This window comes from Acomys minous, assembly GCF_964271855.1.
Source record: "Acomys minous genome assembly, chromosome: 10".
NCBI classification, from domain to species: Eukaryota; Metazoa; Chordata; class Mammalia; order Rodentia; family Muridae; genus Acomys; species Acomys minous.
In genome coordinates, this window is record NC_140491.1 from 32085943 (window position 1) to 32098985 (window position 13043).

The 13043-nt window shown below is 50.0% G+C and overlaps 1 protein-coding gene across 4 annotated transcripts in view; it reads left to right on the top strand.

Moving 5' to 3' along the window:
• Nucleotides 1-13043, top strand: part of SORCS2 (sortilin related VPS10 domain containing receptor 2) — a 438679-nt gene that overhangs the window by 367273 nt on the left and 58363 nt on the right. For all 4 annotated transcript variants that reach the window (XM_084797455.1, XM_084797456.1, XM_084797453.1 and 1 more), the window contains exon 4: nt 8980-9144. In XM_084797455.1, coding sequence (XP_084653581.1) covers nt 8980-9144 — 165 coding nt within the window. The remainder of the gene's footprint in view (nt 1-8979; nt 9145-13043) is intronic.

Consider the following 13043-nt stretch of genomic DNA (forward strand, 5'->3'; position numbering starts at 1 on the left):
CACTCTTTGAGAAGGCTTAGGAGGTGTGACCTTGTTGGAGGAAGTGTGTCCCTGGAGGAGGGCTCTGAGAGCTTAAAGACTGGTGGCATTTCTAGTTCACTTTCTCTGCTTTGTGCTTCTGGTTCAAGATGAGAGCCCTCAGCTTCCTGTGCCTGCAGCCATACCTTAACTCTGCCATCATGGACTCTAACCCTCTGGGACCATAAATCCAAATAAACTCTTTCTTCTCAAAGTTGCCTTGGTTATGGTATTTATTATAGCAAGAGAGATGTAACTATTATACCAGATAAGGACATTTGGGGTGCCCTGCCAAGAACCAACTGTGTCCCTGCTTCTAGATGGACAGGCAGAACCACCCATCCAGTCTTACTATAGTCTGCGAGTTCCTAATAAATTTGTTTATTATAGAGGGTGATGAGCACATATGTGCCACAGTGCACATGTAGAGCTCACAGGACAACTTGGTTCATTATTTGCTTTTACTGTAGTCCCAGGGATAGAACTCAGGTCATCAGGTTTTTTCACCAAGTATTTTTTTTTAAAGATTTGTTTATTTATTATTATGTATACAGTGCTCTACCTGCATGTACACCTGCAAAAGAGGGCATCAGATCACATCATAGATGGTTGTGAGCCACCATGTGGTTGCTGGGAAATGAACTCAGGACCTCTGGAAGAACAATCAGTGTTCTTAACCACTGAGCCATCTCTCCAGCCCCAACACTAAGTACTTTTTTGCTCCAAGCATTCTCATTTTACAGCGTTCCTAGTAAATGTTTAAGAAAGTACAGCAGCTCACAGCTGGGAGTCGAGGGCGCTCTGATCCTGCTGTCTTGTTTTCTGCACAATGGGAGCGCAAATCCCTTGGGAATCCTGCTGTGAACAGGGTCATCTGCATCCTGCTCCAATAGATATTTCCATTTTGTCACCTTGACACAGGAATGAGTTCCCTACCTCACAACAGGCTCACGCTGCTGGAAGAGCTGATTGTCACAGGACAGCCACATCCTGGATCTTGTAGGGCAAAGATGAGAAGTCAGAGACATCAGGACCAAAGACTGGGAGGGCTGTGTACAGGGGAAGGTCTGGATGAAGTGTGCGTTGTTCAGAAAGTAAGAAAGGAATGGACCAGATTCTGGCATTTGACTGGTAATACAGTTCTAGATCTTTCCATCATCAGATCTTGATCCCAAACCACAGCAGGCATGGGAAAGGAGTTTAATAATTGGGACCCAGTGGCTTCTGTACATATTAGACAGGATGGCTTGAGTGAAGGTCATGGGCTAATGTGAAGGTCACGTTAGGATGACTAGTTACAGGATGGAGTAAAGGTCATAGGCCAGAGTATAGACAGTTGGAAACTGCTATCCATTTTCCAAGCTGTCTTTTCACCCTGCGCTGGATGGTCCTGGGAACGATGTTGGGGATACTGTTGAGACCCTGGGCAACCCAGAGGATCTATGGGAGACCAATTACCCTTCTCTTAACCTCATGTGAAGGCTGTTTAGCCTAGTGTGTCATGATGGTAGGGGATGGGGTGCAATGTGGGCATGTAGTCCCCAGATGCCTGCCTCCAGGCCCGCTTCCTACCAGTCTTACCCCCAGGATCTCCCTCTCCTGGGGTATGTCTCGGGAAGCTTAGTGGCTTGAGGGGATCCCCGAACATCTTCCCAAAGCAGGCATCCTGTCTCGTGTCCATACTTCTGTGAACAACGACACCATCTGTACCTGCCAGATGGGCAGAACATGTGCGGCCCGTGTCACTCGTCCCCTACCCAAGCCCCTGAACCCCAACTGCAAGACATTAGCACCCACCCACCCTCTCCAGGGTGCTGCCTTTGTCTGAGGTCTCATTTAGCTAACCCACCTGACTTCTACCGGCCCCATCCTCTGGTGTACCTAAGGCCGCATCTCAGGCAAACTGAGTCCCAGAGGTGACCAACCAGGTGACCACTCCTGCCATTCCAGAGAGCCTACCCGAGGGTGCCAGTCTCCATCTGAATGTCTTGGATAACTAGAGAAGGTGCTGGGCTGGAGGGTTCTTATTACTCACAGTTCACTCGGGTCCAGATGAGACTCAGCAGGTTCTAATTTGAGATCTGGGAGGAGGGTGCCTCTGCGTTTGTCTCCACTGTCTGCCTCTCCAGCCATCAAAAGCAAGTTTCCTGAATTTCCAGCTGCGTCCATCTGGATGGCTAGTTACAGGTGGGGGTGGGGAGCTCAGTTGAGAGCCCATACCAGTCTTGAGGCTTGGACTGGTAGGACCACCTCCCTACACACACACACACACACACACACACACACACACACACACACACACACGCATGCAATCACACATATATACATAATGGAGAGAGAGGAAGGTCTGTGGGGTTTCTAGGCAGGGCTCTGGCAAGCAAGGATGACATTTACTTTCTTTTGTTTCCTGTAAACCCCGCGTAAGTTTGCAATCTGATGTGTGTCACTGGGGCAGGGTGGGTGTTAGCATTGTCTTTTGGAAGAGATGGACTGAAAGCTTTATGGCAGAAAGTGACCAGGGAGGTGACATCCAGCGCCAGGTGGGCAGGGAAGACACAGGAAGCCTCCAAGGGAAGCAGTCACAGGGTAACATCAGACTAGGAGGTTCAAACTGGTATCCCATGGACCATAGCAGACAGAATCTATTGTGTCAAGACCCCTGATGCTTGCTAGTTGCCCTCCTATAGGTGCAACCATGCCTTTGGGCATGGGTGTTAGCATTAGTTGGGTGGAGCTCCACGCACCAGGCCCTTGGCCTCTCTGGCCTCTGCATCCCCTCTGAGAAATGAGGGCAATTGCAGGTTTTTTTTTTTGGCAGGTATGCCGTGAATGCTCCATATACCAGTCCCAGTACCATAGCCCTGACCCTGTGCCAGGCCCTGCAGTTTACTAGCTTTTCCTTGGGCTCGGGCTTTAAATCGCTCAGCCATCAGTCAAATGAATGAGTCAGATATTTCCACAGCATGTTTGAACACGTTGCCTCTTATTTCAGGAACCCCAGCCTCACGGCCCCCCAGGACCTAGCTCAGGTACCATATGTCTCCCCCAGAATAGTAAGTAGTAAAAATACACCATTGGAAATAGAGTCTGCCTCTCAATTTGGAAGTGCAATCTGCCTCCACCCGCGAGCTGCTAATTGATTTGCTTTTTGCCCCGGTACTATCATGCTTGTCAGCACTCTTTCTCTCTCTCCTTCTTTCCTGGCTCACTCTCCCAGTCCTAAGGCTGAAAATAGACCTCAGTGATGTTGCTGGGTCCTTGGCACTCACCTCAGGCAGTGCTCACCTAGGCAGAGCACTGGACCCACCTGAGGGTGTGGTGGCCCAAGCCCAGAGCTTGTACTCAATAATGAAGTCACAGCACCTACTCAGTGCCAGTTGGAGTTGTCTAGGCTGGGATATGGCTATAGCAGACAGACCCTGCTTTGCCAGGCTGTGGGGCCTGGGGGCAGGACTTCCCTAGAGAGAGCACAAGGCTCATAGTGCGGGAGATTCTGGATAAGGGTCAGAGAGCCCCACTGACTCTGAATCAAGGAAAGTCTCCTGGAAGAGGCAGCCACTGGAGAGAGCCTCTGTGGACAGGAAGCTCCCCACAGATGTCAGGGGAAGGTCCTGCCCCCCACCCATAGGTTGGCTAATGTGGGGTCACCTGCAGGTGAGGTTCTGTTACCTGGGAGTTTGCACTCAGAACATTCGAAGGGAGCTATTTTGGTTTGATCATACATGGTCCTGAATCCCGTGAGAGCTCAAGGCCAGTGTCTCTGTCACTGGTGGCAGAGTTGGGCTATCTCCGTCTTCTTCTGCATCTGTGCAGGGAACAGCATGTGCCCAGAAAGTCAAGGTGCCTACTGTCTCAGCCTATTGCAGAAACACAGAGTAGGGGTGGCTGATACAGGAGCCTAGGCTGGAGAGGGAACCCCAGTCTTCGGAGCCCTGTCCCATCACCTCACTATCCTGGTCTGCCAGTCAAATCTATCCAGCCAAGCCCACTCGTGTGCCCCTCCTTGCAAAAAGCCTCCATCTTGCTTATGGCTCAGCAGCCATTGAAGAATGAATAAATGAATGAATGAATGAATGAATGAACGAACCTTTACTAATGTGTTTCTGGGAGCAGTGAGGAAGAAGGAGTGAACGAGACTTTCTGGCTGTTGGCCCCCAGGCTTCTTGAATATTCATAAGACTATTCTCCCTAAGAGAAAAACAAACTCAAGGTCCCATGGGAGTCCAGGTGGAGGTGGGGCCAGCCACCCCTCAGTCATGCATGCATTCTGTCCCAATTGCCGAGCCCATCCACACCTGTGCCAGTGGTCACCAGAGGTACCCAATAGGAGTGCCTCAGAGCCCCCAGTTCAACCAGGAGGCCCCTAGCAAGCAGTTGCAGTGTCAGAATGCATCGTGGGAAAGAGCCTTAATGAGGGGAAAGGATTGGCCAAAGTAGGTGTGCATCTGGGATTTGGGTGAAGAAAGGGATGTCAAGTAGGTGTTTGATGCGCCAAACATAAGATGTCTGTTTGGCTTGTGTCTTTTTCTTCTTGTCCAGGTGTCTACACATAGTTTGGGCTAGCTAAGGAAGGACCGAAGGATATGCGAAAGGGGAAGCAGGGAAGGGCTGAAAGTCCCTAAGCGCTACATACAGCTGGATGCGTTGAGCAAAACAGTTTATGAATTACAATGCAAAGTATAAAATAAATATTCATGGTCCCCTGGTGATATAACTGAATGATTAAGTAAATAGCAGGGGAGGAGAGGCCAGTTTTAGTGCAGAATTCTAGTCGCTACTCAGCTGCTTCGCTTTCAGGAAGGCAGGATGCACTCCTCCTGCTCCAAAGAGGACAGAAGAGCAAGCCATGGCTGAGGGGCCTGACAAATGCCACCCACCAGCCAAGGCACAGGCACCACAGTGTCCTGATGCCAGCGCCTCCTTCTGTGATCTGCTAGCAAATGCCACTGCAGTGGCAAACTGTGGGAAACTCACCAGTGGGGGTTGGGTGGACTCCCAGGAGGGACCTCTGCAGGAACTAATCTGCATGTCCCGCTACTCCCACGTCATCTAAACAGTGGAAGCCTAAAACTGTCCCCAGTGAAAACCAGAAGACCTGACTGATCACATGTGTCTGCTATGAGGTCCTGGGACAGAACCAGGAAGCCAGTGACATTTGAGCCCGGTGTGGTGTTTGGATAATACTAAATGGCTGACATTGCCCTAATTGTGGCAATCAGCCGGTCTCCGGTCTTCCATCTGGAACCGCTACAAATAAGTTTATTTAAGTAAAATGTGAAATCGCAAACCGCCACTTAAACCTGGCCGCCGAGCTGGCTTCTACCATGTCCTGGGGTGTTCTTTACTGTAATGCGTTCACGCTTACTTGTGCATCACCAGCCATTGCAGAGTGCCACATGCTTCTGATAGCTCAGTCACTGTGACACCCACCGGGAACAGTATCCATCAACAGGATTTCCTACTCTTTTCTCTTCATGCCACTCAGCAGCCTTTCCCTGGGTTAACCCTGCTCCTTCGCCCCTTCATGCTCATCTCAGAAGATATATCTTTGTCCGTGTTACAGACAGTCCTTCTTAGGCCTTCCTGAACAGAGATAGCAGGCTTTGTGTTGGAGGAGACTAATTAATGTTCCCCGGGAGCTCATTAAGTTTCCTTGGGAAGAAAGCGCATGGGATTATGGTGGGCAGAACAATCACGCTGTGCAGCCCACTGGTCCCTGTGGGCCCATCATTATCTTCTTGAGATTAGCTTGACCTTTGTCTAAAAGGCCATCGAGGAAGCATCCACACAGAGGCTGGTCCCAGTGTCCCACACCCTGCTGGAAGCTGTATGCTCCCCTACTACGCTGGTCCCCAGTCAGCCCACTCCAGCTTCAGGCCCAGGAGAGTGTCCCTCCCACCATAACACCCCACAGAGCCTGTCATCTGCTTCGACTTTGACCTTGACTCCCTCCGGTGTGAACCTGAGGTCTGTTTCCCTTCCTCGGGCCTCAGTTTCCACGCCTAGCAAGCAGAGATGATAGGATGAGAATTCACTTTTAGAGTCCCTTTAGAGCTGAATGCAACATAGTTGCACCATGGAGTGCAGCTGGCACCGGGTGAGGGAGGCCCCCCTGAAGACTTGAGTCTACACACATGAGGAGAGCGATTACATCTCAACCAGGACTACACCAGAGGCCACAGCACAGACGAAAGGCAGGAAGGCCAGACCCAGGAGGACTTAAGGCACTGCCGATGAGGGTGGACTGCTTCCTGGGACTATGGAAAACTGGAACTGAGGGCTTCGTTGATGCCAGTGGTCCCAGCTTCCCACTAAGAAGCAGACAGTGGACTGGGACTGGAGAGTTCATGGCAAGAAGCCAGTCCTCACTCTGCCGTCCCTGCTTTGCCTCAGTGGTTGCAGAGCAAAGTGGCTGTGGCATCCCAGCCGACCCAGGCCCACTGACCCTAATAAGGGCTGGCTTGTGAGGAGCTCCTCAACTTCCCCTTTCACCTCTGTTGCCCTCCTGTAACCAACAGTATGGCATCAGGGTCTTGGTCACCTTTCTTGACTATTCCGTGAAGTAGAGGGAAGTCCAAACAGCTCAAAGGAGCTGGAGTCCATGGGGACTTGCCAGCATAAAGGGAAGTTAGAAAGATGGATGTCAAGTAGCCTCCCAGGGCGCAGGGAAGGCCTCTCAGCAGGCCTCCCTGAGAGTCCTCGCCACCACACAGCTGGGTACTGTGGTGGCTTCTCCTTGGGAAGCCTTGATGAGGCTGAGCACGGTGTGGAGACACAGAGCACTGCAGTTGTGGGGCTTCATCCTCTAGTTTCAGAGCTGCATAGGACCCGGGGTGCTCGGGCAGCCTGTGGGCCTCCTGCCACCTCAGATGCCTCGCAGTGAGACATGGGGGCTGGGCATCCAAGGGAGGGCGTGCTGGATTCCACTCCTGGAGGTCCAGGGGGCCATCTTTCTCTGCCTCGTGTGCAGCAGCCAATGTCACCATCTCTGTGACCTTGTTCCTTCTTACTGGGACACTACTGCTGGACTTATCCTAAATCTAGGTTGGCCTCCTCTTGAGGTCCTCGCACCTGTCACCAATGACCATGTTCCCAAGTAAGGTCCTTGTTTTGAGTGTGCTATGTCAGGAAGACAGACGAACACATTTCTATCTTCCTACATGGCGGAATGGTATTAATTCACAAGTGGCCTCAATCTGCTGGCTGCAATTGCCAACTAGTTCTGATTCCCTTGAGAGCTGCCTGCCCAAGGTGAATACTGGTTCCTTATTCCAATCTTATTTATCAGTATTAGCTCTCAGATAACAGTTGCATAGCATATAGGGGTGTGTGTGTGTGTGTGTGTGTGTGTGTGTGTGTGTGTGTGTGTGTAGACATGTTTTTGTCTATATATCATCCTGCCTATCTCTGTATGTAGATGTCCTGGCTTTTTGTTTATTTTGTTTTGTTTTGTTTACAATTTGAGAAGAAAGAACCACAATCGAGAAAATGCCCACACCAGATTGGCCTGTGGGAAATTTCCTTTGTTGACATATGATGATGGAGATCTCAGGTCTCCGTGGGTGGTGCCAACTCTGAGCAGGTGGCCTTGGGTGCTGTAAGAAACCAGGGTGAGCAAGCTAGTGAGAAGCACTCCTCCATGGAGAAAGTCAGCTCACAGGGTCAGAGTTGATCTGAACTTCAGGGTCAGTCAAACTCCGAGAATGAAGTGCAGCACCGTGGAGCCTGTCAGGTGAAGGGCAGGCCCAGATACAGAGGCACAGCCAGGTGGATGAATGGATGTCAGGTGGATATGGGTAAACAGGTGGGCAGAGAGGATGACTGCAGTCAGAGTAGGCTGGATCAGTCGTGGGAACCGAGCTAAGCTGAAGCCTTTGGGCCAGCTGGGAGTTCTCTGCTTCACGTCCCTGCATGCACAGATGAGTCAGATGACAGACAGGTCACCACCACAGTGTCAGGTGACCTCTTCTTCTTTTTCTTCTTCTTCTTTGTTTGTTTTTTAATTTTAGTTTTTATTCTTTACATGCATTACATCCTGACCATGGTTTCCCTTCCCTCTCTCCTCCCAGTTCTCCCTTCCCTCCCTAGGTCTACTCCTTCTCTGTTTCCTTTCAAAAAATATATATGTGTATATATATCCATCCCAGGGAAGTTAAATGAACATAGCATAACAAATTATAGTACGACTAGACACAAACCCTCATTTCAAGGCTGGATGAAGTGACACATTAGGAGGAAAAGGGTCACAAGCATAAGCAAAAGAGTCAAAAGTACCCCTACTCCTGTTGTTATGGAGTCCCAAAAGTGCACCATCTATGGAACCATAATGTATATGCAGAGACCCTTGCTCAGAGCCATGCAGGATTTATGATTGTTGCTTCAGTCTCTGTGAGTCCCTATGAGCTCTGCTTAGTTGGTCCTGTGGGCGGTGCTCTCTTGGTGAGATGACTTCTTCTTTATGATGTCCAGGTAGGTCTTAGGGCATAGTTCACTCTCAACACACGCTTTCCCCAGGGGATTAGTGTGTGGTTACATCGTTTCAGGAGGCACTAGGCAGCCAGCTGCGGTGACCTTGCAGTAGCCCTCCACCTCCATCACCCACTCATCTCCTTCTGAGCTGTAGGCTACCACCCAGCTAGGTCAGCATCCTCTTCTGCAGGCAGACACCTCCACTCCCGTCACCCACATCCCATACACCACCTGTGCTACGTTGCCTCCCTGAGGTCCTCATTCAGACGTCCTTGGTGATACCCACACCTGTCTCAGCTCTCCTCAGAGCCTACTCTCCTTTACGTTGTCCTTAACAGCAACCAACAGAGACCTGGCCAAGGCTCACCTCTGCCACAGTGCCTGCCAGAGACCTGCATGAAAGAGGAGTGGGGTGGGGCTGGCAGTGAGGGAGCACGCTCTTCCTAGCAGTGATCCCGATTTCAGTCTCACATTTGGTTTTTTTTTTTCCAGATCATCCTGGTGAGCTCGTCCCTGGGTGACCGGGAACAGAGCCTGTTCCTCAGCACTGACGAGGGCACCACCTTCCAGAAGTATCCTGTCCCCTTCCTTGTGGAGACTCTCCTCTTCCACCCGAAGGAAGAGGACAAGGTTCTTGCCTACACCAAGGACAGCAAGGTAAGAGGACATGGGATGTGAGGCCACATGACCCAAGGAGATGAGTGTCTCCTGTCAGGGGACTCCAAATCCCCAACTGATGAGGCAGAGCCTTGGTGGAACTGGGAGGCATAAATTTCAGCATTGCCCTTATTGACACACACATGGCCATCAATGGTGTGTGTTACAATGTATGGAGGTGGCAGTGAGCAGCCCTTTGCACACAGAGGCCTGTGAGCCAGGTAAGGAGATCTTACATCATTCTGGGTCCTTTCCTTCTGCCTCTCCTCCTCTGCCTTAGGCTAGTGGATGCTGAGGTGGAAGGGTACAAGTTAGTTTCCTATAGCCATGGTGGCCAGTGACCACAAACTGAAGGGCTTAAATGACAGAAATGTGTCTTGTCACAGCCCTCAAGGCCAGAAGTGTAAAATTAGCATCTCTGGGCTGAAGTCAAGTGTCCCTGAGACTCTGGGGAGATCTGGTGGCCACGGTGTGCTTTGGGTTGAAGTTGCATTGCTCTATGTTCCAGCACAGCCTAGTGAAGTCTCTGCTCATCCTTAGAACGCGCACTGTGTACACACATGTGTATTCTTGCTGTACCTATGTCCATGAATGTACAGATCTGCACCCTCCCTCCGTCCCTGTATTTCATGAAAACAGAGGTAACTATACTCCAGGCCCCTGGATACTCCTCATATCCTGAAAAGCACCCCTGTAAAGCCCTTTGGGGCTATATAACAGCATGGTCACTATCTCTAAGCATCAGCGTATACCTACCTTGGAGTGGAAGGCTGTGCTGCCACCATACCATATAGCAGGCAAAAGAAAGGGCCCAGGAAAGGGACTCTGGCCCTGGTGACAGCTAGGCAGTGCCTGTCACACTGTGGCTATCAAGGAGAGGAACAGGAAGAAGAGCAGCAACCCCTTTCCTCCTGCCAGCCAGTCTCTGCTCCTACCGCTTTGGCTGTACCCAGTCAGAGGCTAGAACAGTAACCAATGGGAACTGCTATTCATCATCCCCGGGGACAGGAGCAGGTGTGAGGGCCGGTGCACGTCCATCCTCTCAGACCTCTGCACCTGAAGAGCAACCAGCGTGGACCCACCTTTCATGTTCTTCCAGGGTCCTGTACCTCGATCTTGATGCTAACGTGCAGCCGTGTGGTTTTGCTAGTATTTGATCACAGTCTTCAGCCCATACACACTAGGGCTGAGCTCTGGGAAGGAGGTAGCTGTGTTGGATTTATATTTTACCATTTTAGTCTCAAATGTTTTCTGAAAATATATGCTGAGTGGATTGAATATAAACATAGGAAAGATGGATGATGGATGGATGGATGGATGGATGGATGGATGGATGGAAAAGTAGATGATTAGACATGATCATGGGTGAATATAGAAAAGAATAAATGGATAGACAGATGAAAGAATGGATGGATAAGCTGGGTGCAGTGGCACACACCTGTAATCCCAGCACTTGGGGAGGCAGAGGCAGGTCAATCTCTGTGAGTTCGAGGCCAGCCTGGTCTACAAAGCTATTCCATGACAACCAAGGCTACACAGAGAAATCCTGTCTCCAAAAGCTAATAATAATAATAATAATAATAATAATAATAATAATAATAATAATAATAATAATATGATGATGATGATGATGATGATAATAAGGATAATAATAATATGAATGGATAACAGTTGGTTAGATGAATGAACATGGAGATCAATGACAAATTCCAACTAACAGGGATCAACTAGGTAAGAGAACCCCGAGTAGAACCCCTGGTGGTGGCCAAGCCCCGCTTTCCCCAGAGCCCAGCCTCCTTGCCAGGGTCTAGCACATATTGTCCAGTGTCCCTGGCTTATGGATGCCTGTCTGTTGCTATCCCTTTCCCTCAGGGCTGCACACCCTTCTGGGTATTAATAGCACTACTTAGCCTTCCATGTAATTAGACCAAGGCGCGGCTACGGCGAGTTATTTTCCCGAAGAAATTGACTGTGTTGCAATTGCTCTTTAATTTATGGTGCCCTGAAAAATTAATGGAGCTGAAACCTCGGTTATTTTCCTTGGCTCTTTTCTGTGATGACAAGGAAAGAAAGGGGAGAGAAAAGGTTTAATTGCTGTTATAAAAGAAATGAGAGATTTGGGGGAAATTAGTAAGTGATTGGCGGCTTGAGTTTTGTGGGGGCTCGGTGGTCTGTCAATGCTTTCGGATGCCCAAGAAGCCGGGTGTGTATTGGGATCAGGCCAGCTCTGACTCTACAAGCCTGCTGTCAGCCAGGTGTCTGGACACTGCTGAGAGGCACACACTACAAAGCCCTCTGGCTCAGAGCAGTGCACTGGGAATTGGACCTGGGTCTTCAGGTAGCTGGGACTCTGCCAAGCTTAGCTGGAATCCCTGGGTGTGGTTCCTGGCTACAAGGGTGCAGGATTCCACATGACTGTCATCTGGGAAGCACACTCTTCTCACCACATGGATGGGACAAAACGCAGAAACGTCACTGGTTTCAGCTTTGACGAAACAGAGTCATACACCAAGTCCAGAGCCACCAGGGTAGGCACAAATACGTATGAAGAGGATTGAGTTTTTCACTCAGACCTAGACTCCTTCTCCCTGCTCTCCACCTCTCCTGCATCCTTCTCCTACCTCTTTCCTCTTCCCAGGTGCCTGCCTTTGCTCTAACAGAGGCTCTGACTCACTTGGGGATCCTGACTCCCCCTTTTCCTTCCTCCTTATGTCATGATCTGGGACACACTCTGAGGTACCTTACTGCAGTCTGGCCTGGCTCCTGTGTGACACCCAACATATATTCCTCCTAAGTCTTAGCAAGCTCCTGAAGCTCCTGGGACCAGAGGGCATTAGCTACCAAGCTCTCTTGAGACTGCTTTGTCATCACCCACAGCCTCATCTCCCTGGGCTTGAGCTATGGCGGGCAGATCTGTTGCCACTTACTCCTAAGATAAGGTCAGATTCATTTTGTTTTGTATTGCTTCTCTCCCCTACCACCCCCTCCAGTTAAGAACCTCTTCTGGGGCTGAGAGGTCTCAATCTGCAAAAGTGATTTTTGCACAAGCATGAGGATCTAAGTTCAAATCCCAGCACCTATGTAAAAAGCAGTGTACATTTGCCTCTGCACCTCAGGGCTGAGCATGCCTGACATGCTCACAACAGTGCCTCCAAGGAGGGAAGGGAAACAGCTCACCTTGCTTTGGCTTTCCAAACCCTATGAATTCATTCCTCCTCTGACCTGGCAGTCTAGCTGCAAGGGAGTCAGCGCAATGGCAGGCATTAGTGTCCCCACCTATGAGGACAACATGCTCAGGCATTCTGAGCATTCTGGAGAGTGAAAAGCTGAGGACCCTTCAACAGTGATTGCACCACAGCTCTGGGCAGAGCTGCTGTCCTTCTGATCCCATATGAAGGTCACTGATGTGCACTCCTAGGGTACACCTTTGGTTGATGTCACCTTTGCCTTGCCTTGACTGTACTTTCTCCCCTTTCCTTTTCTCGGGTAACCAAAGCTTTAAAGCACATTCCAGCACTCTCCTGAGACACACCCTCTGAAGCTGATCTATCACCCTCCACCCTCCACACTCTATGCAGATTTTAGCTCCCAGAACTAGGGCATCCCTCCGATGTTCATTCTTGTTTATTTCTATGTTTATCTTTTATTAAGCAGAAGTGTTCTGTTTCTGCAGCAATTTACGGCAGATAGTAAAATCACAGCCCCCTCCCCTCCCACGAGAATAAATTGGTAAGGCTCCATAAAGCTCAGGGATGGGCATCATAAACACAAGCACATTGATGGTGGTAAGAGCGATAATGCCACCTACTAATGTGGAAACTTTGTCACCGAGCCCCTAAACACTTGCCTTCTTGACTGACTGGCTATGGGTGTGAGCATTGCTCTACCAATTTGCAGAT